Here is a 27,986-nt window from a genome sequence, read left to right as displayed (position 1 = left end):
ATCATTTTACAAATCAGTCTTTTCATTTTACAGATGCCCATTGTGGAAAAGATACGCACAATAGCACAGAAAGTTTATGGGGCTGAGGATATAGAGCTATCACCTCATGCCCAATCCAAGGTGGACCTGTATGTCAGTCAGGTGAGATACTGTCAATGAGCAAACAACCTGTTAAGGCTAGGAATAGTACTTGTTCATACTGAGCTTAGCCTATTAATGAAGATATTCAAAATCAAACTCACATTCATGCAGCTTCTTGATTGCAGAGCAAACAATTATTGCAAGAAGCTGCACAGAGCAGTGAAATGGCCACCTACCGTAAATGGGAAAGTTGGGAGAAGTGAGCTGGGATCCAATGGAAGGCTTTTGACAATATGTTGGAAGGGGTTACAGGAGGGAGTAACAGAGAGGAGTGTTAAGATTGTACAGTAGAGAAGACGGGTGGAGGTAAAGGCCATGTCACTGATTGTACAGTAGAGGGTGAGAGAGCATGTGGGAAAGCTGAAGGCAATGTCATACAGCAAAGGGAAGGAAAAATACTTTCAAATCTTGATTTACGTAGAATGAAGGGAAAATGTCTTGCAAACAGACTAAGGATAATAGTTTGCCATATTTTCAGAAGTCATGTCTGGCAGAGTTGTACATTAATTCCAATGAATAATGAAGCTTTTCATCATTGTAGACATTACAAAAAAAGTTACAAAATAAACGAGGAATATTTTTTTAAAATAAATTGGGTCTGTACTCAAATCCAATTCATATGGGGATAAAATATTCATCTCTAAAAAAGGCTTTGTGTGTGTAAGGAGCACATGTCGGAAAGTCTGCCCACAATTTAAAAAAAAATTAAAATGAATTCTTGGTGTGTCACAGGGGTGCGGAAGAGATTTATTGGAATGGTATCAGGGATGCATGTCTTCAGTTACATGGAGAGACTAGTGAAACTGGGGTTGTTCTCCTTAGAGCAGAGAAAAGGGACCAGGTTTCAAAATCAGGTACAGTTTTGGCAGATTAAATAAAAATGAACTGTTTCCAGTGGCAGAATGCTCAGTAACCAGAGGACACTGATTTAAGTGATTGCTAAAAAGCCAGGGGGAACATGAGGAAAAAAATCTAGTGAGTTATGATCTGGAATGCAGCACCTGAAAGGATGCTGGAAGCAGATCAGTTTAAAGGTGAATTGTATAAATACTTGAAGGGGAAAAGTTTGCATGGCGACGGGATAAAGGCAGATGATTGGCGCTCATTCAGAGCCAACATATGCACAATGGGCCAAATAGACTCCTGCTGAGTTCTACCATTGTTTGAACCGAGAATTTAGAACTATCAGGATAGATTGAACAGGCTGGGGCTCCTTTTTTCTAGAGAAGTAACTGAGTAGTGACCTGATGGAGGCCTTTAAAATTATTAAAGAGTCTAATAGAGTAAATATAGAGAGTATATTTCCATTTGTAGGGGAGAGCAAGACTAAGGGCCATAAATGTAAGATGGTCACTAATAAATCCAATAAAGAATTCAGGAGAAATGTATTAACTAAGAGAGTGGCTAGAAAGTTTAATTTGTTACCACTTGAAGCAATTGATGAGAATAGTATAGATGCATTTAAAGGAAAGCTAAATAAGTACATGGAGGAAAAAGGAATAGCCCATTAGGGCTATGTGAAATAAGATGGAAAGTGATCGTGTGGAGTATAGGCACTAGCATGGACCTTCTGGGCCGAATGACCTTTTTCTGTGATGTACATTCTATGTCATTGGAAGTAATTTTATTTGAGAAGTATATGTTTGTAGAGTTGAGACATATTTCAATGCTCCATAATTGTTTGGCAGAAATAGATTTTTTTAACAGTTTAAATCACTAACCATTTTTGTAAACATTGTAAATATATGACCTTTTTTTGTCATGTGAAGATTCTGCCTTCAGTACAGGTCCAGGTTAACCAGTCCCAAGTATGCCCTGTGTAGTTAACACCAATGTCTGTTTTGCTGATATGCTCAGTGACCAGTGTTTCCCCTTCCTGACTCAGGGCTTCGGAGAGCTGCCGATCTGCATGGCTAAGACCCATCTATCACTATCACATCAACCCGAGTGCAAGGGGGTTCCCAGTCAGTTCGTTCTGCCAATCCGGGATGTGCGTGCCAGTATTGGGGCTGGCTTTATCTATCCGTTGGTGGGCACGGTAGGTAACCAGTTCCCAAAATGTGTGGCAGTTGAACAACTGAAACTATGTAAATCCATCAACACAGGTTGGCTAGATTTTTATTCTTCTCAACTGGGAGCAAGATTTCACCCCACTTTGAGATAATTAGCAAAAGTTTCAGATGAGAGATGAAGAGAAATAATTGTCTTTGGGAGACCCTGATGTTGTGAAAGGTGCTAAATACATGCAAGTTCTTCCTTTCTTACTACAAACCGTTGATCACTTGCCCCCAGTTATGCTACAAGGTAACCCATTTTTTGGAATGGTACTAGGGATGAGAGATTTCAGTTATGTGGACAAGTTGGGATTATTCTCTTCCTTAGAACAGAGGCTGTTAAGGGTAGGTTAAATGGAGGTGCTTAAAGATGTATATAACTTTGGTTAAGTAATAGGGAGAAACTCTTTCCACTGGCAGCAAGCCAGTGACTAGAAGACACAGATTCTCAGGTTGCTGTCAAAAGGGAGAATTTCTTTTCACTCAGCAAGTTGTTCTGATCTGGAATGCACTGCCTGAAATGGTGGTGGAAGCAGATTCGATGATTTTCAAAAGGGAGTTGGATGAATAGTTGAAGGGGAAAAGTTTGCATGGCTATGCAGAAAGAACAGGGACGTGGGACTAATTGGACAGTTCTTTCAAGATGCTGGCACAGGTAAACTGGGCCAAATGGTCTCCTGTGTTATATAATTCAATAACAGGGGAGCTTTAATTCTTCAGCATCAAGTAGAATGTAAATAAGATATTCCTTCTTACAAAGAGAAAAAGAACGGGCATTTAAATGGCACCTTTCACAACCTTGTGACATCCCAAGGCATTTACAGCCAATTAATTACTTTTGTGTTGTGATCACTGTTATAATGTAGGAAATGCAACAGCCAATTTGTGCTCAGTGAACTCCCACATTCAGCAATGTGATAAATACCAGATAATCTGTTTAGTGATGCTAAACAGCATAAATATTGACCAAGACACCAGGGAGAACTCCCCCACTTCCCTTCAAAATAATGATGTGGTTTCTTATCCATCCACCTGAGCGGTCGAATGTTTCGTCTGAAAGATGCCACCACCAGCAGTGCAGCACTCCCTTAGTACTGCACTTTAATGTCCGCCAGGATTGTCCTCAAATCTCTAGAGTACAATGTGAATTTGCAACCCTTTGACACTGAGGCAAGAGTGCTATCAACTGAGCCATAATTGATCATTTGTAATAATGTTCAATACAAATTACAGGGTTGTTGTGCTTAGGAGAAAACATTTCTCATCGAAAAGGACTTTGTGGAATTCATAATTGGTGTCACTGGGACTTTAGTATTCTGGGTACTTGATGGGAGGCTGTGCAGTGTAAGTTATTTGGAATACTTCCGTTAATTCTTCTCTGCTCACTTCCACCTCCATAATGTTGCTGGTTTCCATCCTTACCTCAGATCATCTGATGCTTTGTTTGATAACGCTCCTGAGAAGTGCTTTAGGACATTTTACCACATCAAAGGTGCTAGATAAATAATGCAAGTTGTTGCTGTTGGGATGTTGGCATTGCTCATTATTTCCTTCCACTTAGAAATGATTTTGAGGAATTTTTTTGGAAGGCCTTCAAATTCCCTAAATTTGAAGGACGGATTTAGGAATGCATGCGGAACTGATGCCCGAAAACCACATATCTCATATTACAAACTTTGCTCATTTTCATCTGAAGAATCCTGTATTTTACGAAAATAAAATGCAGTGTATTCTGTAGACAGTTCACACTACAGTCACGGTGCACATGGTGGAGGGAGTGAGTATTTAACCTGTGATGTAGGTTGTTTCGTTTCTATTACTCTGCCACAAATGGGAATCAGAGTTTGATGTTGGAATGCTTCAGATGGGACAAGGAAAAAACTAATTAAAATTTGACATTCTCTCTTTTAAAATATGAAAGGATTGTGGAGCTAACCCTTCACTGACATCCAAAACTCATCCTCGATTTCCATGGAACGTGATATGAATAGAAAGAGAAACACACATTTCAAATTTCAGCTTTTCTTCCCCGGAGAATTATGGTAGACAACTCCAGGCTAGTTCTCTTAAGACTTGGGACTAAATCTCTGACATCTATCTGTGATTTGCAGCTGGCAACTGCTGGAGTGTCTGAATTATTCAGCATCCTTTGCAGGAGCAGCCAACCTTTGTCCTCCCAGTATAATGAGGGCCATATGTTACATGGTCACCTTAGCTCGTGTATCTGCCCACCTGCATTTCGTCTGAATTTCACCACGCTTAAGAGTGCTGTTCATAGTCCTGGTCTCCATATTATAAAAAGGAGCACTTGAAATTGCAAAAAAAATCCCCAATAATGAAGGATTTATTTATCAAGGAAGTTTGAATAGGCTTGGGATTCTTTTCTCAAGAAGGCTGTAAAAGGTTGTTAAAATTATAAAGGGGTTCAATATGGTTGACTACAATGCTTCCACAACTAGGAGTCCCAAACATAAGATAGTAATTAAGAAATTCAGGAGATCCTCTCATTCAGTGGTTAGAATGTGGGACTTGCTAGTTCAGGTGAATAGCATAGATCCATTTAAAGGAAAGTTGGATAGGTATATGAAGGGGAAAGGGCAAGAGGGATATGTTGATAGAGTGGAAGGAGACAAGGGCCAAGCTCATAAACATCAACTTAGAGTAGTTTTTTATTCATAGGATGTGGGTTTCACTGGCTGCACCAGCATTTATTGTCCATCCCTAGTTGCCCTTGAGAAGGTGGTGGTGAGCTGCCTACTTGAAACACTGCAGCCCATGTGCTATAGGTACACCCACAGTGCTGTTAGGAAGCGAATTCCAAAATTTTGACCCAGCAACAGTGAAGAAACAGCAATATATTTCCAAGTCAGGATGGTGAGTGACTTTGAGGGGAACTTGCAGGTGGTGATGTTCCCATCTATCTGCTGCCCTTATCCTAGATGGTAGTGGTCGTTGGTTGGAAGGTGCTGTTGAAGGAGCCTTGGTGAATTCCTGCAGTGCATCATGTAGATGGTACACACTGCTGCTAATGTGCATCGGTGGTGGAGGGAGTGAATGTTTGTGGATGCGGTGGCAATCAAGTGGGCTGCTTTGTCCTGAATGGTGTAAGCTTCTTGAGTGTTGTGGGAGCTGCACTCATTACACTCCTGACTTGTGCCTTGTGGATGGTGGACAGGCTTTGGGGAGTCAGGAGGTGAGTTACGCATTGCAAGATTTGTAGCCTCAAAACTGTTTTTTAGCCACAGTATTTATGTAGCTAGTCCAGTTCAGTTTCTGGTCAATGGTAATCCCCAGGATGTTGATAGTGGGGGATTCAGTGATGGTAATGACATTGAACGTCAAGGGACGATAGTTAAATTATCTCTTGTTGGAGATGGTCATTGCCTGGCACTTGTGTGGTGCGAATGTTACCACTTGTATGCCCAAACCTGGATATTGTCCAGTCCTGCTGCATTTGGACATGGACTGCTTCAGTATCTGAGGAGTCGCAAATGGTGCTGAACATTGTGCAATCATCAGTGAACATCCCCACTTCTGACCTTATGATGGAAGGAAGGTAATTGAAGAAGCAGCTGAAGCTGGTTGGGTTGGAGACACTACCCTGAGGAACTCCTGGAGTGATGTCCTGGAGCTGAGATGACTGACCTCCAACAACTGCAACCATCTTCCTTTGTGCTAGGCATGACTTCAACCAGTGGAGAGTTTTCCCCCGATCCCCATTAACCCCAGTTTTGCTTGGGCTCCTTGATGCCACACTCTGTCAAATGCTGCCTTGATGTCAAGGGCAGTCAATCTCACCTCATCTCGGGAGTTCAGCTCTTTTGTCCATGTTTGAACCAAGGCTGTGCCTTCAGCTGTTTCTTGATATCACATGGAGTGAATCGAATTGGCTGAAGACTGGCATCTGTGATGCTGGGGACCTCCGGAGGAAGCTGATATAGATCATCCACTCGGCACTTCTGGCTGAAGATTGTAGGAAATGCCTCAGTCTTATCTTTTGCACTGATGTGCTGCGCTCCCCCATCATTGAGGATGGGGATGTTTGTGGAGCCACGCTGCTCCAGTGAGTTGTTTAATTGTATACCGCCATCCACAACCTGGATTTGGCAAGACTGCAGAGCTTAGAGCTGACCTGTCGGTAGTGGGAGTGCTTAGCTCTATTTATCATTTGGTGCTTATGCTGTTTAGCACACAAGTAGTCCTGTGTAATAGCTTCACCAGGTAGACACCTCATTTTTAGGTATGCCTGGTGCTGCTTCTGGCATACCCTCCTGCACTCTTCATAGAACCATAGAATCCCCTGGCTTGATGGCATTGATAGAGTGGGGAATATGCAGGGCCATGAAGTTACAGATTGTGTTCGAGTACAGTTCTGCTGCTGCCGATGGCCCACAGCACCTCATGGATGCCCAGTTTTGAGTTACTAGATCTGTTTGAAATATGACCGTTTTAGCACGGTGATGGTGCCATACAACACGATGGAGGGCATCCTCAATGTGAAGGAGGGACTTCATCTCCACAAGGACTGTGCGGTGGTCACTCCTACCGATACTATCATGGACAGATGCACCTGTGGCAAGCAGGTTGGTGAGAATCAGGCCAAGTATGTTTTTCCCTCATGTAGGTTTCCTCACCACCTGCCGCAGACCCTATGTGCAGCTATGCCCTTTAGGACTCTGCCAGCTCAGTCTGTGGTGGTGTTACCGAGCCACTCTTGGTGATGTACATTGAAGTCTCCCACCCAGAGAACATTCTGCTCCCTTGCCACCCTCAGTGTTTCCTCCAAGTGATGTTCAACATGGAGGAGCACTGATTCATCAGATGAGAGAGGGTGGTAGGTGGAAATCAGCAGGAGATTTACGTGCCCATGTTTGACCTGATTCCATGAGGCTTCATGGGTTCCAGATTTGATGGAGTTCTTCCAGATCAACCCCCTCCCGACTGTATACCATTGTGCCGCCACCTTTGCTGGGTCTGTCCTGTCGATGGGACAGGACATATCCGGGGATGGTGATGCTGGTGTTCGGGACATTATCTGTGAGGAATGATTAAGACACACCCACAGACTAAGCCTCTATTTTAAAAGAATATTTTCCAATAATATTATATACATTAATTAATAGCTTCACGACATGAACTATAAATTCTATGTTATCGGTGTTTCCCAACATTTGGCCTGTCTGAGAGATAGCTGTCCCAATTTTGGCACTAGTCCCCAGATGTTGGTAAGGAGGACTTTACAGGGTAGACAGGACTAAGTTTGCCATTGTCGTTTCCGGTGCCCAGGTCGATGCCAGGTGGTCGGTCTGATTTCATTCCTTTTTTGAGACTTTGTAGCGGTTTGATACAATTGTGTGGCCTGCTAGGCAATTTCAGAGGGTATTTAAGAGTCAACCACATTGCTGTGGGTCTGGAGTCACATGTAGGCCAGACCAGGTAAGGATAGCAGATTTCTTTCCCTAAAGATCAAAACCGACTGATCAAATGGCCTGTTTCTGAACCATTATGAACGATGCAGTTGGTAAAGCTGAGTTATTTTAAAATCCCAGTGGGAAACTTTAAACAACTGTCATAACCTATAATTTTAAGTGTTATGTTTGAGATGCGACTCTAAGTTCAGGAATCAGACCACCAGTTCTCGAGGTTTTACATTAAACTAAGTGAAACGTTTTATTAATTTACACAGGTTAAAATATATATATATATGTATATACACATGGCTACAAATTACTACTATCATAGCTTTTAACAAATTTCCAAACTAATCTCCATTAAGGCAACAGCAACCCATAGACTTAATCAAACACCAGGCAAAACATTTTCACCTTAAAAATTTAAAATGAGGTTCTTGTTATTTTGATTCCTGTGGAGCCAGTTGGAAGCTTGCAGCTGCCTTTTGATCTTACGTTGCCTCTGGAAACTACTGAAGTTATACCTACCAGCCCCATTGAATGTTAATTCTCATTGTATCAACAACCTCTGAACTAAACCTCTCTAACAATGAAACCCCTTTCATAGTACCAATTTTATTAGTAATATAAACATATTGCTTGGTAGCTGCTAAAAGGGCATCAGTTTTCATCTCACTTCTTGAATGCTCTATTCAAAAAATGCAAATGCACGCTATCTCTCTTACATATCAGAACTACTACACATCAAAGCACTCAGACTAGCTAATTTTAATCCAATTAAGACACATCCAGAGACTAAGCCTCTATTTTAAAAGAATATTTTCCAATAATATTATATACATTAATTAATAGCTTTACGACCTGAACTATAAATTCTATGTAATCGGTATTTCCCAACATTTGATCTGGAAATACATTCTGGCAAGCAACAGCGATGCCTTGGTATCTCAACTGGGTGTCTTTCTGATCCAAGGCAGATTTCCATGTTATCTCCAAAGATGGATGCTGCTCACTCTGGGGGAAGACTTGCACACATGTACTTAATGGATGCATTGATATCTCCATTGCTCAGCCTGTATTGAAATTCCTTTACACCACTCCAGCCCATCTTTCAGCGTCCTGTCAACTTAACGTGTAACTTTACATGTGGGCATGTTATTCTTCATTTGCAAGAGGTAGACTATGTGTATTTATTAATTTTTTTTTGTATTGAGTTGTTGAGCGGGTCATTACTTTCTATGTCTAATGTACTGAAAACTTCTATCTCAAGGATATTTCCAAAGGCAAATCCATTTTGAGAGTCTACATTAAAGGCAGTATTTTACCGCACTTGTAGGCCTTTACAGGGTTGAGGTTTCTTGCCCACGCACCCCCCACATTTTAGAAATTATAGATTCCTTTTCTTGTGTCAATCCCCAAAGCTGAGAGTTTGCTTACCTTTGTCTTTTCCTCCTGTCATTTAATGGCTGTGCCCCTCACCTTCCTGCTGAGAGAACTTGGCCCACAGGACTGGGAGAACTTCCTTACTCCTCCCTTCCCACTTTTCCTTTACACTCTTTTCCATGCTCTGTTTCTCCCCTCCCACCCCGTCCCCCACTTCCCACCTCCGCATATTCAGTCATACTTTTTAATTGATGGTGGACCAGAGTGGAGTGTTGGATTGATGTGAGCCTGTGTTTAAATACCTGAGCAGGGTTTGTTCTGGACCTGGTGATTTCTTCACATCACTAATTTTGTTTTTAAGAACGACTGTTGAAGGTCACGTCAGGAGCACAGTGTTTCATGTCCAAACATGGAGAGAGGTTCAGAGTAGATCTGACCTTGGGGCAGAGCAAGGCAGCCAGCTGTCTCCCTGATTCTCCCTCATCTCTAACACCACCACACAAAAGGCCTGATGGGCCTGTTATTTTTATGACTGTTATGACTGACTTGATTATACTTGGGCCCAGCATAAGTCTTTTCTGCATGCTTTACTGTTGTATTTAACCTAATAGGTAGAAGTTATATTTTCTCAGTGCAGGAGATTGATGGAGGTTTTTAAGATGATTTGAAGGATTTGATAGTGTAGATGGAGAAAAATGAATTCCTCTCATAGAGGAACCCAGAACAATGAGGCTAACCATAAAATTAGAACTAGAGTGCTCAGGGGTGAAATTGGTTAGATCTTCTCGCAAAGGATAGTGGAAATCTGAAATCCTCCCCTCCAAAAGACTACAAATGCTGAGGAGAATTGGAGTTCTGAAGACTGAAGAGTGTCCTGCAGTCAGCATCGCTGTGAAGCAGTCTGGGAAGAGTGTCCTGCAGTCAGCATCTCTGTGAAGCAGTCTGGGAAGAGTGTCCTGCAGTCAGCATCGCGGTGAAGCAGTCACTTCAAAAAGTGACATCAGCACAAAGGTGAGAGCAGATTGGTGAGTAGTGGGTGTTTTTCTCCGGGTTTTTTCTTCAGTTTAAAATAGATTAAGTTAAGGGAAGGTAAGGATTCTAAAGTAAGTTTAAAGTACATAATTTAACTTTTACTGTATTTAACTTAAAGTAAGAGTTTTTTTTTCAACTAGAGGCATGGCAGGACAGCTCAGTCCTGTGTTATGTACCACTTGCAACATGTGGGAAGTCATAGATGCTCCTTGCACTCTGACTGACCACGTGTGCAGGAAGCGCCACCAGCTGCAGCTGCTTGAGTGGCAGCTGAAGGCATTGGGGTGCATCCGTGAAGCTGAGAGTTTCGTGGGTAGCACGTTTTTAGATGTAGTCACACCATAGCTTACGGAAGTGCAGACAGAGGGAATGAGTGACCATCAGTCAGAAGGAAGGTCAGGCAGGTAGTCAGGCAATTCCCCAGGGTGCATCTTGCTCGAGAACGATTTTCCTGTGTTGGAAAATAGTGAGAGTGACGGTTCCTCTGGGGAGTGCCGCCACACTCATGGCACTGAGCGTGGCTCAGCTGCACAGGGGAGGAAGAAAAAGAGTGTAAGAGCAATAGTGGTAGGAGACTCGATAGTAAGGGGAACAGACATGCGTTTCTGCAGCCGTAGACGTGACTCCAGGATGGTATGTTGCCTCCCTGGTGCCAGGGTCAAGGATGTCACAGAACAGCTGCAGGGCATTTTAAAGGGGAAGGGCAAACAGACAGTGATCGTGGTGCATATTGGTACCAACAACATAGGTAGAAAGAGGGATGAGGTCCTGCAAGCAGAATTTAGAGAGCTAGGAAACAAATTTAAAAATAGGACCTCAAAGATAGTAATCTCTGGATTACTTCCGGTGCCATGTGCTAGTGAGTATAGATATAGGGGGCTAGTCCAAATGAATGCGTGGCTGGAGAGATGGTGCAGGAGGGAGGGCTTTAGATTTCTGGGCCATTGAGACCGTTTCTGGGGGTGGTGGGACCTGTACAAGGCAGACGGGTTGCACCTGAACCGGAAAGGGACCGACATCCTTGCGGGGAGGTTTGCCAGTGCTGTTGGGGAGGGTTTAAACCAACTGGTAGGGGGATGGCATCCTGGGAGGAGGTTCAGCAGGGGTAGATGCACAGCCAAAATTAGAAGAGAGAGCAAGTGAGTCTGGAAGGCATAGAAGTTATAGACCAGTTAATGCACAAGGGAGTTTGGCAAGGTTGGATGGTATTTATTTTAATGCAAGGAGTCTGACAAATTAAGCAGATGAATTAACACATGGAAGTATGATGTCATTGCTGTTACAGAGACATGGTTGAGAGAGGGGAAGGATTGGCAGCCCAATATCCCAGCATATAGAGTCTTCAGACGATACAGGGAAGGAGGTAAAAGAGAAGGGGGTATCGCAATTTGATCAAGGAATCAATTACAGCAGTAGGAAGGGATGACATCTCAGAAGGCTCCTCAAATGAAGTCGTATGCTTAGAACTGAAAAACAGAAAAGGAGCAATCACATTGCTGGGAGTGTACTATAGGCCCCCAAACAGTCAGAGAGAAATAGAGCAGATACGTAGGCACATTTTAGAGAAGTGTAAAAAAAAAAATAGGTTAGTCTTGTTATTGTGTCCATGGACAGTCTAGACATGACCCAGCCAGAACTGGACATATTTTTGTGCCTTGTTGTTGAATTTGGCAAGATCTGCAACAGTGCAGGGTTCTTCTAGCAATAGGCATTGCAGGAGACGTTGCATTGTCTGTGGCTCAGTTCCACATTCACAAGTTGTCGGGCTGGTTGGATATCCCCATTTGCTTAGTGACACCTTTGAACGACCTACACCAGTCCTAAGTTTGTTAAGGCACTTACAGGTTGCCCAGTTGCAATTAGCTCCTGGGGGAAGGCTTTCATCCGGTAGAATTTCCATTGATGGGGGTTGTTCGAGACTGGCGAGCTGGTCTTTCCACAAGGCGATGCAGGCTTCAGCTGGGGTTGATTGTAATGGAACAACACTTTTCATGAAGCTCTTCCTTGACTTTAGGCGGCTAGGTGTAGGTGTATGACCATGTAGAGGGTGCCTCTCATCTGATGTTTGACAGAGTTGCTCTTTCTTGCTGGCTACCAATCTTCTTATATCGGGGGCGCGATACCCTCCAGGATATATAGGCTGTCGGTGTTTGTTAAACAACCTGTGATAAGTCAGCAGCTTGCATTCAGAACGGCATCCATCATCTTAGCATGAGTAGATCTTTCCCTTGAGGGCAGGCGTATTCGGCAGTGGAATAGCAAAGAGCAAGTGCACTGGTTCGCAATGTTTTCGAGTTTGCTCCCCATTTTGTGTTAGTGAGCTTATTCAGGATGTTGTTTCGTGCGCTTACTTTTCCCTTTATCTTTTCGATGTGGTTCTTGAAGGTGAGGCATCTGTCAAGGGTGAATCCTAAGTAGATAGCGTGCTCGCAATGCATCAGTGTTGCTCCACAACAGGTTACTTTAAGGTGGCGTTTGGCTTCACGGTTTCTGAGGTGGAATGCACAAACTTGCGTCTTTGATGGGTTTGCGCATAGATGGTTTTCTTCATAGTCCCTCCAAGGCCTCAGAAAGCGTTTTCTCCACGGTGTTAAATCAGTGCTTTGGGCAGTGACACATAAGTCATCAGCATATATAAAACAGCGTGTGACACCGTCTATAGGTTGGTCATTTGTGTAGATGTTGTACAGCAGCGGTACAAGCATGCTTCCCTGAGGAAGACCATTCTCCTGAATACGCCATCTGCTGAGCTTCCCACCTAGTTCAACATAGAACCGGCGATTCTGAAGCATGCTTTCTAACAGCTCTGTTAAATGAATAACTTTTTGTCATCTCTAGGATTTTGCAGAAGAGACGTCAATGGTTCACTGTATTGTATGCTGCTGACAGGTCTACAAAAACAGCACCTGTTACCATCCCTTGCTCAAAACCATCTTCGATATGTTGTGTGAGGTTGAGCAGTTGGCTTGTTGTTGATTTGCCGGTGCGGAAACCTGCTTGCTCTGGAATGATCTTCTCGTCTACAGTTGGTGCTATCCTATTGAGTATCAGGCGTTCAAACAGCTTATTGGTGTGGCTAAACAGTGAAATTGGCCGAAAACTCAGGATCTGAGAGATCTTTTCTGGGCTTTAATATTGCTATTACGTGTGCCTTCTGCCAATTATTAGGTAGCTTGTGTGTTGCCAGGCAGTGGTTGAACAATTGTAGGAGCCATTTCTTTGCTTGCTGTCCAAAATGCTTTATCTGCTCCGTTGCTATGTTGTCAAGCCCAGTTGCTTCCCGTGTTTTAGACTAGATATACCAGTTTCCAGCTCTTCCATGGTGAATGGTCCAGTGAAGCCAGAGTCATCACTGTACTCCTTCCTTTCTAGTTGTGCTCTTGGTTGTTTCTTGTTGATTTTTCCATTTAGGAGCAACTGGTGTGCAACTTGGTTTGCAGACACATTTGGATGTTGGGCAGCTTTCTTGGGATCACCTCCAAGTTTGCGTATGAGAGACCATTCCTTCTTGCTATTTTTTTGTAAGATCTGTTGTCTCTATCAAGGTATCCCAGGTATTTTGATGCTCTTGAGAGATACTTAACATCACCTTCTCACCAGTAGATATTGTTTCCTTTGAGAAGGGGTCAGATTCGAACATTGAGACCTACTCCCAGTAGAGTTCAACATTCTCCTTGGTGAGACCAGAGATGTAGTGTGCTCTACCATCTTGGGGGATCTTCCTTCTGGCTGTTTTCTGGACAGCTTTTGCAAACAGGTTGTAGTGCTCAGGTAATGGTTTAATGCGTTTAACCTTGCAGTCAAGTGCGTGTATGAACCCGTTCCAATCGGCCTTCTTGAAGTTAAAGCGCCTTTTGAATGGTACGATGGTCAGTAACATTGCTGCATTTACCTGGATACCAGTAGGACGGTGTTGTGTCTGTGGTATTGGGTCTGTGACAAGCTTCTTGCAGAGGCCAGCGATGTTGTTGCTGACAGTGGCAAGATCTGGATTATAACTGCACTTCCTGCGGGCACTGTGGAAGGAGGCTGGCACTTTAGGATCATGGATGAGACTAAGCTGGTTAGCGTCCATCCATTCTTCGACTGCTTCTCCATCATTGTTAGACTCCTTGTACCCCCATTGGGTACTGTGGCTATTAAAGTCTCCAATGATGATCTGTGGTTTACTGTGCAGGTTGGGTACAGGGTTAGAGAAGCTGAAATCTCTGCCAGGTGGCTTGTACACTGAGGCCACTACTACTTTGCTCAGCTCTACAGTTAGAATTTCGATGTTGTCCTCCTCTGTTTTAGAAGTGGCTTCTACAACTGAACCACCTCTAACAAATACAGCAGTGCCATATTGTCGATGAAGTCTTTTAATAACCAGGAACATTCCTGGTATTTTTGGGTGGTTGTTCTCACTTCCTCTATGTGTCTCCTGCAGACAGAGGACATCACACTGCAACTCATTGCATAATGTAACGAGGATGTTTTGTTTAGCTACAGAGAACCCTTTAACATTAGCAGATATAACAGTCAATGCTGGTCTTGAAAAAGACCCGTGTTTCTGACATCAACGACTTCCATCTTCAGGCACGATGTTGTTACTTGATCAAATCAGCAGTACGAAAATGTTGTATACACTACTTGCTGTGCGTGGTGGTGGTAGAATTGGTTGAAACAGGGCTGCGACGTGAACGCTTCTACCTTGGCCCCAGTAGGGTAGTAATAGTGGGGGATTTCAACTTACCCAACATTAACTGGGTTAGTCATAGTGTGATAGGTTTAGAGGGAGCGGAGTTCTTAAAATGCATCCAGGAGAGCTTTTTAAGCCAGTACGTAGAAGGCCCTACAAGAGAGGGGCCGGTCCTGGGCTTAATTTTAGGGAATGAAGCAGGGCAAGTGGTAGAGGTATCAGTGGGGGAGTATTTTGCAGATAGTGATCATAACTCCGTTAGATTCAAGGTTGTTATGAAAGAGGACAAGGATGGGCCTGAAATCAGAGTTCTAAATTGGAGGAAGGCCGATTTTAATGAGATCAGATATGATTTGGCCAGAGTGGACTGGGAGCAGCTACTTTTAGGTAAATCTGCGTCAGAACAGTGGGACTCATTCAAGAAGGAAATAGGGAGAGTACAGGGCCAACATATTCCAGTAAAGACAAAGGGTGGGATCAACAAATCCAGGGAACCCTGGATGTCGACGGATATACAGGATTGGATAAAGAGAAAAGGGGAGGCTTATGGCAGATACCAAGGGCTCAAAACAGCAGAAGCCCTAGAGGAGTATAGAATGTGTAGGGGGAACTTAAAAAGAAAATTAGGAGAGCAAAAAGGGGGCATGAAAAAACATTGACAGGTAAAATGAAGGAAAATTCAGTCATTTTACAAGTACTTTAAGAGTAAGAGGATAACTAGGGAAAGAGTAGGGCCCATTAGGACCATAGTGGTAATTTGTGTGTGGAGCCAGAAGACATAGGTAGGGTTCTAAATGAAAACTTTGTGTCGGTGTTCACAAGTGAGAGGGACGACATGGGTATGGAAATCAAGCAGAAGGACTGTGATATAATAAAGAAATTAGCATAGAAAGGGAGGAGGTTCTAAGTGGCCATACAGGCTTAAAAGTAGATAAATCTCCAGTCCTGGATGAAATGTATCCCGGGCTGTTGAGTGAGGCAAGGGAGGAGATAGCAGGAGCGCTGGCAATAATTTTCAATAACTCTCTGGCCACAGGAGGGGTGCCAGAGGACTGGAGGGCAGCCAATGTGGTACCATTATTCAAGAAGGGAGGAGGGGATAAACCAGGGAACTACAGGCCAGTCAGTCTAAACTCTGTGGTGGGGAAACTAATTGGAAGCAATTCTGAGGGACAGAATTAATCTACACTTGGAGAGGCAGGGATTAATCAAGGACAGTCAGCAGGGTTTTGTTATGGGGAGGCCATGTCATCACCCAGAGGGTGGCGGATATCTGGAACTCACTACCTGAAAGAGTGGATGTGCACTTGCAATGCCATGGCATACAAGGCTATGGGCCTAGTGCTGGAAAATGGGATTAGAATAGTTTGACTGGCGCAGACTCAATGGGCCGAAAGGCCTTTTTCTGTGCTGTAGACCTCTATAACTCTATGAAATCCAAGTTCTTTTTTGTTGGGTATAGGCACTAAGTGATATGGAGCAATGACGGGTAAATGGAGTTGAGTTACAGATCAGCCATGATATGATTGAATGGTGAAGCAGGTCCAGTGGGCTGAATGGCCTCCTGTTCCTGTGTTCCCCTCTGTTAGTCAATTAACTAAACTTCAGTATCACTGCCGATCAAACCTTGTGATTTTATAGTGAACGTGGCCATTCATGATATGGCCCTTAGCCACGAACAACACACTAAACCCCACTAACTATGATATTGCAATTGCATGCAGGAAGCATAGCTCGGTATTGCATGCAGATTGAGGTTTTGGGTGTAATTAGTTTATTGTCCCAGTTTGGTGTGCAACCAAGGATGATAAGTAAGTTCTGACGGTCATGCTTCCTGACCAATTTGATTTGTATCAAAACCCCCAATCCTAGTGTTAAAAAGAGCATGCTAATTTTCTTACGACATAAGAACTCGGCAGTACAAATGCTAGTTGTCCACTTAATGTTGAAGGGTGGCTTGTGTGCTCAGTCTGGTCTCTTGGCATACTTCAGTTTCTGTTATGCTGTTTTTGCCATTGCCAGTGGTGCATCAGTGCAACAACAGTAATGTGGTTCAGTCCCTCTCCATCACACGCTCTGCAGTGTAAATCCAGCCCAGTACAAGTGCCCAGAAAAGCTCACAGCTTAACACAAAATCTTTTTAACATTATGAGCTGTTTTGTTGCTGAGCTTAATGTTTCCTGCAATGAGGTGCAACCATCACTATAATTTATGTCTGTTTGCTGCATAACACATATAGTGGCTGATGTTTTGGGTTTCAAATGACAAAATTGTGAAAAATTTTGATAGAGTAGCTGGGTGAAGCTGTTTTCACTGGCAGGGGTGTCAGTTATCAGAGGGCATAGATTTAATAATTGCCTAAAGAACCAAGGAAAGATGAGAATTTTTTTTCTGCAGTGAATTGTGAAATGGAATGCACAGCCTAGAGGGGTGGTGAAAGCAGATTCAAACTAACTTTCAAAAGGGAATTGGATATATGCATGAGAAGGAAAGCTTTGCAGGTTTATGGGGAAAGATGGAGGTGGGAGAATGGGGAGACTAATTGAACAGCTCCTTCAAAGACCCAGTACGGGCACTTTGAGCCGAAGGGCCCCTTATGCTGTACCTGCAGTATTAACAGAAGCATTTGGAGCCACACCAGCTCCTAACTCAAAATGACTATTGTGAAACCATTCTTTGCTCTGCCTCAGTTGCACTCTGCCAGTCCACATCCCTCTGACTGATAACCCAAGATTTAACTTGTTCTGATCCATCCTCATAGATGCCTGGAACAAATATATACATTCTCCATTTCCCTCAGCAGCAACACTTGACTGCGCGTACTTCTGTGCAGTATGAATGAATCATCTTCTATCTCTTTCCACACAGACCTGACAAGAAAATAATAGGTGAGAAACGAACTGCTAAACAAGCCATTTCCGCCTACTCCAGCATGATGCCACCTCCAAACACATCTTCCCTTCACCGCCCCAGCAGCATTCCGCAGGGATCGTTCCCTCCACCTCCAGGACACCCTGGTCCACTCCTCCATCACCCCCTACACCTCAACCCCCTCCCACAGCACCTTCCCATGCAACCGCAGAACGTGTAACACCTGCCCCTTTACTTCCCCTCTCCTCACCGTCCCAGGGCCCGAACATTCCTTTCAAGTGAAGCAGCACTTCACTTGCACTTCCCTCAATTTAGTCTACTGCATTCGTTGCTCCCAATGTGGTTTCCTCTACATTGGAGAGACCAAATGCAGACTGGGTGACCGCTTTGCAGAACACCTTCAGTCTGTCCGTAAGCATTACCCAGACATCCCTGTCGCTTGCCATTTCAACACTCCACCCTGCTCTCATGCCCACATGTCCATCCTTGGCCTGCTGCATTGTTCCAGTGAAGCTGAAAGCAAACTGGAGGAACAGCATCTCATCTTCCGACTAGGCACTTTACAGCCTTCCGGACTGAATATTGAGTTCAACAATTTTAGATCATGAACACTCTCCTCCATCCCCACCCCCTTTCCGATTTCTCCCCCCCCACCCCTTTTTTTTTCAATAAATTATATAGATTTTTCTTTTCCCACCTACTTCCATTATTTTTAAATGTATTTCCATCCATTGTTTTATCTCTACCTTTTAGCCTTTTTTGATTCCTTCACCCCACCCCACCCCCTCTAGGGCTATCTGTACCTTGCTTGTCCTGCTTTCTACCCTGAATTAGCACATTCCTTAGATAATATCACCACCTTCAACACCTTTGTCCTTTTGTCTGTGACATCTTTTGGTTATCTCCACCTGGCCCTCTATCCCACTCTACTCCGCGCCCCCGCCTTAAACCAGCTTATATTTCACCTCTCTTCTATTTTTACTTAGTTCTGTTGAAGGGTCATTCAGACTCGAAACGTTAACTGCGTTCCTCTTCGCAGATGCTGCCAGACCTGCTGAGTGTTTCCAGGTATTTTTGTTTCTGTTTTGGATTTCCAGCATCCGCAGTTTTTTGCTTTTACGCTAAACAAGAAAGCTTTGAAAATGCACTTCAAAATAATTGATTAGATAGGATGTCCGCAGAATGCAATTATGTTCTGAGCTAAAGTCCCTTTTTGTAGCAGCTCCCTCAAGCCAAAAAAGGACAGATCCGTGATATCTGCACTTGTGATCTCAGTTGAACAATGGCTGTAAAATTCTAATTGGAACAATTGCCCTGCAGCTAAAGAAGCTGTCAACATCAATTCCTCCTGGAAAAGATTGGCATGCTTTAAACAGAAATCTTATCTTTAGCACTCAGGCAGTCAGTCTTTTAACTGGTTTCCAACACAACCAATCTCAGCACACACTCCTTTGTACAGCTCCTACCATTTGAAGCATCCCAGTCATTTACATTGACCAATAAGAGATAACCATTGACAATTTAGTGGGTACGTGCAAATGGTGTCAGCCTTAACTCTTGCTTCTGAGTCAGAAGGTCATGGATTCAAGTCCCGCTCCAGAGACTTGAGCACGTAATTCAGGTCAGTGCTGTACTGTCTGACCTCTCAGCACTATTTAAGAGAAGTATTAGAGTTCTCCCTGGCCTTCTGGGCAATCTTTATCTGACAGCTATTATCTAAAACAGATGATCTGGCCATGTCACGTTGCTCCCAGTCAGGAAACACCACAATTTTTAAATTCTCCTTGTTTTCACATCACTCTATGGCCTCAGCCCTCCTCACCTTTGTCATCCTCAGAGATTTCTGTGCTTCTCCAATTCTAGCTTCTTGCGTATTCCCAACTTTAATCAACTTTGACAACCAATCCTTCATCTGCCTGGGCTCTAAGCTCTCGAATTCCCTTGCTAAGCCTGGTCTTTTGAGGAGCCTTGTTGCAAAGAAATTGGCTACTTCGTTTCCCTATATTATAATTGTGACTACACTTCAAAAGTACCTCATTGGTTGCAAAGCACTTTGGAGCACCCTAAGATTGTGAAAGGCACTATACAAATGCAATTTCTTTCTCCCTTGGATTCGCATCAATTTCACCTTTTTAGTACTGAGTTTATTTCAGACAAACAGCTGGAGGCCAGTGATTTATCTTTGATGTTGACACAGCAGATTATGGGTGCTCCAAACCTCTTGCATCCAATGGTTTTCTTTTACAAGAATGTTATGAAACAAAATTTGACACCAAGGCTATTAAGGACCTATTAAGATGGGAGGTGGATTTTAAGCCGTATTTTAAAGATGACCAGGCTTAGCAAGGGAATTCGAGAGCTTAGAGCCCAGGCAGATGAAGGATTGGTTGTCAATGTTGATTAAAGTTGGGAATAGGCAAGAAGCTAGAATTGGAGAAGCACAGAAATCTCTGAGGATGACAAAGGTGAGGAGGGCTGAGGCCATAGAGTGATGTGAAAACAAGGAGAATTTTAAAATTGAGGTGTTTCCTGACTGGGAGCCAATGTAGGTAAGCAAGCACAGGGATGATGGGTTTCTGGACTGGGTGTGAGTTGGAATGAGTTTTGAATGAGATCAAAGTTTACAGAGGGTAGAAGAAAGGAGGATGGCCAGGAGAGCATTGAAATAATCAGGTGCAGAGGTAACAAAGACGGGTGTGGGGGTTTCGACAGCAGATGAGCTGAGGCAGGGGCAAAGATGGTAGATGTCACGGAGAAACAAATTATATGTTTTGTCTATTTTTCTAGCAAATCTGCCACAGCATTGCTCACTGCTTGAGAATTGGCAATTTTGTTACAGTAAAGTTCATGTGAACAAATCATAACAGGAAATAAGTGTGACACCTACAGGGAGTAGGCAGGATACATAAACCTCTTAATATATGATGGATATTTTCATGGCCTTAATGAATATTGGGGAACACTATTATGTGTTTGCTGCTGTTCCACAGGTTAAGAGGGTGATAAGGTTCACAGAAATGGAGTGAAATAATTATTCAGATATGTGAATTAATAACCAATTCTATAGCCATTATACATTATGCGCCAATAATGTTAAAGGTTGATTCAGTACTTGGCTTTGTGTAGCACATTTAGCTTTGTCCTTGAATGCTGATTATGTTATAGAATCTCTCAATACAGAAGGAGACCATTCAGCCCATAATGCGTGTGCCAGCTCTTTGTAAGAGCTGGCTAGCTAATTAATCCCACTCTCCTGCTTTTTCCTCATGGCCTTGCAAAAATTTCCATTTCAAGTATGTATGAGGTTCTTTTTCGCAAGTTACTACTGAGTTTTCTTCCGGCAATGCATTCCACATCACCATGATTCGCTCCTTTAAAACGTTTCACTTCATTCTTTAGCCAGTTATGTTAAATCTGTACCCTCTGCTTACCACCCTTCCTGCCTGTGGAAATAGTTTCTCTTCATTTATTCTATCAAAAACCTTCATAATTTTGCAGTCATCTATTAAATCTGCCCCTAAATTTCTCTGCTGTAAGGAGAAATAAATGTTTCTCTATCTTTCCACATAACTGAAGTTTTTTAGTATATATACTGCATCCATCACCAGCTTTCCTTTTTAAAGTTAGTTTAGTATCTAACGTTTTAAGGAAGTTATTAATCTGTATAAATTGTTCAGCACACAAAATGTTAAATCTCTGTAGGTGGGTGGCCATATCCTCTGAGCTGATGGGATCAAAAAGATAATGTGAAGAGAGCATTCTAAATTGATTATGCTATTCTCTTTTGGCTAAAACTAGATTCCTGTTAAAGCAAAGGGATTTGAATGGAACATTATAAATTACCTTGCTTTGTCTAGTCAGGATGTAGATTTGTATCTCCCTATCCTAATTAATATTTAGCAATTATAATCTCCTTCACTTTTGTGCATTGTGTATAAAATACATGGTGGGTGTTTGGAGAACAAAACTGGAGCTCTCCTTGGCCAAAAGAAGCATTGGCTTTTTCTTAGGTTCTTATAATGATTAAATTAATCCCAACATAGTCCATTGAAGTATTCTGGTCCACCCAGCCTAGCTTCCAACTACATCCCAAACTCCTGACTATTTTGACATCACTCTCTCATCAATAGTTATTCCAAATGTTTATCAGTCTTTGAGTAAACATTTCTTGGTATCTGTTTGGAACTTTGCCTTTCATGAATTTGAAAATACAACCCCCTGTCCTTATCTTGATAAAATTTTGTGTATTCCGCCTTATCTATAATTTTTATTTTCTTTCATGGGATTGGGCATTGCTGGAAAGCCAATTGCCCATTCCTAAACTGTCTTTGAGAAAGTGGTGATGAGCCACTTCTTGAATCACTGACGTCCATGTGGTGTCAATACAGGTGAGTTCCAGGATTTGACCCAGGGACAATGAAAATAGGAACTAGGAGCAAGTTGGCCCTTCAAGCCTGCTCTGCCATTCAGTAAGATCATAGCTGATCTGATTGTAACCTCCCGCTTACCCGCAATTTCCTTTCAGCCCTTGTAATTGGATCTATCTTGCTCTGCCTTAAAAACATTTAAAGACTCTACTTTCACTGCCTTATGAGGAAGAGAGTTCCAAAGACTCATGACTCTCTGAGAGAAAAGAATTTCTCCTCATCTCTGTCATAAATGAGTGACCCCTTATTTTTAAACTGTGACCTCTAGTTCTAGATTCCCCCACAAGAGGAAACATTCTCTCCACATCCATTCTGGCAAGACCCCTCAGGATCTTAAAGGTTTCGTTCAAATCACCTCTTACTCTTCTAAACTCCAGTGGATACAAGCCTAACCAAGGAATGGCGATATATTTCCAAATCAGGATGGTGTGTTACTTGAAGGGAAACTTCCAGGTGGCCGTGCTCCTGTGCGTCTGCTGCCCTTTTCTAGGTGGTAAAAGCCATGGGTTCGGAAGGTGCTGTTGAAGGAGCCTTGGCAAATTGATGCAGTGCATCTTGTAGATGGTGTACACTGCTGCCACTGTGCGCTGGTGTTGAAGGGAGCGAATGTTTAAATTGGTGGATTGGATGCCAATCAAGCCAGCTGCCTTGTCCTCCATGGTTTCATGATTCTTGAGTATTGTTGGAACTACATTCGTCCAAGCAAGTCAGTATTTCATCAAACTCCTGAATTATGTCTTGTAAATAATGGACAGGTTTTGAGGAGTCAGGATATTAGTTGCTGACCAGGTTCCCAGCCTCTCACCTGCTCTTGTAACTACAGTATTTATATGGATGGTCCAGTTAAGCTTCTAGTCAGTGATAAGCCCTAGAATGCTGATTGTGAGGGTAATGCAGTCGAATGTCAATGGGAGATGGTTAGATTTCCTTTTACTGGAGATGATTATTGCCTGGTGCTTTGCCACACAAGCCATGTACCATCCTGACTTGGAACTATATTGCCATTCCTTCATTGGCGCTGAGTCAAAATCCTGGAACTCCCTCCTTAACTGTTCTGTGGGTGTATCAAGACCACATGGCCTGCAGTGGTTCAAGAAGGCAGCTCACCACCACCTTCTCAAGGGCAATTGGGGATGGACTGGCCTAGCCAGCAACACCCACATCCTGTGAAAGAATAAAAAATTTGATTATAACTGTACCTGAATGACAGTATCCCTCACTACCACCTCTCTAGGCTGTCGAGCTTGTGTTTCTCAAATTTCCCTTCCACCCTACCCCTTTTTACCTACAATCTTTCCACATACCTTAATATGCAGAGCCTCAAGCTCTGGAACTCACTCCCTGATCTCTCCACCTCTCTCTGCTTTTGAGATGCTCCTCAAAACTTATATTTTTGACTAGGCTTTTGATCACTTGTCCTAATAGTAGACGGGGATGCCCTGTTTCCCCTAGCAGAAAGGTCTATTACCAGGGGGCACATATTTAAGGTGACTGGTAAAGGGATTAGGGCGGACATGAGGAAAAACATCTTCACCCAGAGGGTGGTGGGTGTTTGGAATTCACTACCTGGTTGGTGATGGAGGTAGAAACCCTCATCATTTAAAAGGCACCTGGATCTGCACCTAAAGTGTTGTATCCTGCAAGGCTATGTACCAGGTGCTGGAAGGTGGGATTAAAATGGGCAGCTAGTTTTTTTTATATTTTCGTTTTCGACCAGTGCAGGCATGATGGGCTGAATGGCCTTTCTGTTCTATGGTTCCAATGCCTCTTAATGTGGATCGGTGCCAAATTTTGTTTGATAACACTTCTATGAGCCTTTGACTCTTTTATTGTGTTAAAGATACTATATAAATGCAAATTTTTGTTTCTGTTCCCCACACTTGCTTGAACGTGTTTGTATTCTTTCAGCAATAGCAATAATTCAATATTACAAGGGATGGCTAACCTGTGCATTATAAAATCTTGGTATAACCTGTAGACTTCTATACTGGTGTTCCAGCTATACATCTCATAATTCTTTGCCTTTTTAACTGCTTTCTCCATTTTGTCTGGACACTAAATGTTTTGATAGTTCCAAGTCTGCCTGTGCTAATTCTGTATATTCGTTAGCTGTTGCTCATTCCTTATCCCAAAGTGCCCCAATTAGCATGTTAGGATTGGTTTTAATTAGCCATTTTTTCCTCTTTTCAATAACTGAATTAAATCCCTTCCAAAACTGTGACTGCAACCTCTGCGCTAATGCACTCCCTGTTTTAGTGTTCATGCATTTTATAAGTCCTCAGCATTTGGTTTCCTTCTCCAAGTCACTTTTGTATTTGACAACACAGAGGCCAATATATTGATGTGGTAAGTCGTATTGGAGAGAGTGATTTTGATAATTCTGACAGCTTTATCTTGCCATTTCCATTGCATTGGTGAACTCACGTTAACTCAAAACAGTCTTGTCTCTCTGCCAGAGATTTGTGCACACTGCTAGTTTACTGCTCAGTAACCCTAATTTACTTTCCCAATAATTGGCTACATCATTAGTTTATGTACTCTGTACACTGCTATCTGTATCTTGAAATTCTGATGATCCATTCTGAGATATGTGTGTGTGTGTGATCTAGTCAGAATTGTCTCCATTTATCTGTGGCATGCTCGATGTAAAGGTGACTTTCTTTCAAAATGGGCAAAGCAAATAGACATATGCAGACCAATTTGAATTTTGTTATGCTGATGACTGTAAAATGAACCACTAAAGGCCCAGTAAGGTTTTAAACCAGCCCATAACCACATTTGCTAATGATGCAGATGTTTGCCATTACATTTGATTGGAAACTGCTGTGCTTTCAGTCCAATCCGTTTATCTTATATGTGGCTCAAGATTAATGATGAGATAACTTTTGGTCATTCCCAGGATTTAGTTGATTAGGATGCTGATTTTACCATTACATCTCAGGCAAATTGCGCCTCAGCAAATGTTGACTTGAAGCAAATGTCACAGAGGAACAAACATGGTTCGTGTTGCAGTGCTCTGGAGTTTAGATAAATTATTTGTGCTACAGAGAAACAAATCTATCTTCCTTTAAAGTGGAAATACAAAAGTTCTATTGGAGAGATTGATTTCTGATAATTCTTCCAGCTTTATCTTGCCATTTCCATTGCATTGGTGAATCCACATTAACTCAAGTAAACAGTCGGTGGGGGGGTCCTCAGCGCAGACCAGTTCTGGCAACGCCTTAAAAATTATTAGTACTTTAAAGCGATCTCAAAAGATCAAATTAAGTGTTATGAGTAAGTTTTCCAAATAGTATAAAGTTGGGTGGCCAGCTGCACTTGTGGCTGTGCCTTTCTTTCTGTGTGTGTGTGTGTGTGTGTGTGTGTGTGTCTGTCTGTCTGAGTGTATGCATGTTTGTGTCTGCATTAACAATTTAAAATAAACATCTCTTGTAAACTGGACTTCGAATAAATTCAGGGGCTTATGCCAGATAAGATCAGATATTGCTATCCATTTTAAAAGTGTGTTGCACGTTCCCTTTCAAAAGTCCTAACTTGCTGTAAATTCTCTGCTTTACTATGCACGGCAGTAATTTACTTTGCACACAGTATTCCAATAAAGACAAAAGATCCAAAGCACTATTAGAAAGCTGGAGAGTTGGAAGTGCCTTCAGCTAAAGGAAACCTGAGCTGAATGCTGATCAACTGATTCCTCCTCATAGTTCACACCCCTAAGAATCCAGTTCTGAGGCTGTCAGACTGTGTTTAGGAAGGGAAAAGGAACCATTGCACAGTCCATTTAATAACATCTGTTTAGTAGTAACAGTTCATGCCAATTTAGTGAGGCAAAGATAGCCACATGTAGAGAAAGGAGAATTCAGTCTCGCAGGGAACTTGATAACTGATGCGAGTTTCTGCCCCATTTTGTTTCTGCTCCTCACTGAAAGTTTCAAACTGTATTAAGTGAGCAGTAGGATCCTTTCAGCTTTAGTTTTGCAACACTTTGCTTTAATGGACACCATTGACCTCTCCATGATAGTTTGTAAAGTAAATACTCTGCCTCTGACTAAGTTGTTCAGTGCAAAACTAGTAGTTTGTAATGGATTGCATGTTTCCTTTTGAAACCAGAGTTTGAGTTGGGTGATTTGTAATGAGCAGCATTCTTGAACACTTGAATTATGCACTTCAGATAAACTGTGTATGGAAGGAGGAATGTTTATGAAGCATTTCCAGCCCTTCTCAACACATGACACTGGTATGTAATCGAACAGATGGAAGGCTATTGGATTAATTCATGAATGGGATACCTCTTGCAGTGATTTGGGTTAGTGTGGGTGAATGTCTATAGGCGAAGAATACGAACCATTGGGAGCTCTGAAAGGTGGTGGAAGGAAAAGGGAAAAATCACAGGATTAACAGGGAAGGGGAAATTAAGGAATTTTTACAGATAAGGTTATGAGTTAAGACAAATGTTCCTTCATTTCAGATTTAATAAAGAACAGCTACTTGCAAAACATTGCCCAATGATATGTAAACCGGACATCCTAGTTATAGTAGCAACATCAACAAGCAGCTCTGGAGAGAATCAGATCAATACAATTGTTGCTGAATATAGCCAGATAGTAAAACATGCACTGAGCGATGCTGGACAAGTTATGTTCTCTTCTCTCTAAGTGACAGCTTGATTCCGTGATGGCGCTTTCTCCTCATCATTAAAAGGCAGTAGGTTCAAGTCCTACTGCAGCGACTTGAGAACATAATCCAGGCTAACACTGCAATGCTGAGGGAGTGCTGCACTGTTGGAGGCTGTCTTTCAAATGAGAAGTTAAACCAAGACCCAGCCTGCCCCCTTGTGGACATAACAAAGTGAATGTTGTAATGTCAGCATTAGATTGGAAATGTGTGCATAGCAGCGTCCTACAAACAGCAGTGCGATTAAAGACCATATCATCATGTTAAAGGTGTTGGTTGAAGTACAAATATTGGTGAGGGTACCAAGGTGAACTCCCCTACTGATCTTCAAAATAGTTCCTTGGGAACTTTTATTTACCTCCACCTGAAGGGACAAAGGGCGTCTTGATCATCTGAAAGATGGCACCTGCAACATGTTTAAAGTAGGTAATGCATGGTGCGACCAGATCTGGAAGGTGGTGTGATGAACAGTCGTCGTATCTCTTCCCTGTTAAAGGAAGATAAAAAGAATGATTTAGGGGGTTGGAGCCGAGTCTAGTCGAAACCAGGAAAATGATTTATAGTTTGTGAAATGTAGAAATTCTTGGCAGCAACAAAGATTGTTGGGAGGCAAGGCCTGTAATTTTCTAAGCAATACTTGTTCTTGGGAACAGAAAAAGTTCTAAAACTACTTTTCTGCTTTACCAAATGAAACATATGCAACAAAGCAGAATTCTGCTGAGCTTTTGCTGTAAAGTCCAGTAAATTATGTCTTGCAATATTTAATTGGTATAACAACCTGGTAGGATTAACACGTCCATTGCAATTATCTTCCAGCTAAAAATTGATTGACAATAGAATTGAGTCCTGACCCCTCCTCTCGTGTGTGCTTTTACACATGTGTATGTGCTTGCTCACAACCACAAAATGCACACTTTTGTGAACATGCACACATGACAGACACATGTGTCTGCACTTTATACTGGGCAGTGACTACAGGCTGAATAATACTGGAGAGAGAATTTGTCTTGATTTTCACCCAAGAAATACAGTATCAAATAGGAAATCTTAAATAACAAGGGTATTTATACGGAACAGTGCTGAGCCCAAATTAGATTGTTTGGAGGAGCAATTGTAACTTAGCCCTGCTGTCGGGAAAACTACCAAAATTGGCTGCAATGCTGGCTTTACTCCCTTTCACTGGAGAGTAATGTTGGATGGAATGTGCAACATTCTAACCAATCCCCTGGGATTTCTGCCTAGCCAGTAGTGTTCATGTTGCCTACTTTTATGCTTGCAAAAAGCAACTGCTGTTCCACTTGCTAGAATAGTCATTCAT

The 27,986-nt window shown here is 42.5% G+C and overlaps 1 protein-coding gene across 4 annotated transcripts in view; it reads left to right on the top strand.

The window, feature by feature from the left end:
• mthfd1l (methylenetetrahydrofolate dehydrogenase (NADP+ dependent) 1 like) overlaps positions 1–27,986 on the top strand; it is a 230,782-nt gene that overhangs the window by 176,472 nt on the left and 26,324 nt on the right. For all 4 annotated transcript variants that reach the window (XM_041182708.1, XM_041182707.1, XM_041182706.1 and 1 more), the window contains exons 25-26: positions 34–141; positions 2,027–2,179. In XM_041182708.1, coding sequence (XP_041038642.1) covers positions 34–141; positions 2,027–2,179 — 261 coding nt within the window. The remainder of the gene's footprint in view (positions 1–33; positions 142–2,026; positions 2,180–27,986) is intronic.

This window comes from Carcharodon carcharias, chromosome 2 (assembly GCF_017639515.1).
Source record: "Carcharodon carcharias isolate sCarCar2 chromosome 2, sCarCar2.pri, whole genome shotgun sequence".
Lineage (NCBI taxonomy): Eukaryota > Metazoa > Chordata > Chondrichthyes > Lamniformes > Lamnidae > Carcharodon > Carcharodon carcharias.
Note: the sequence above shows the minus strand (reverse complement) of the source record. Positions and strands in the feature narration are given on the sequence as shown.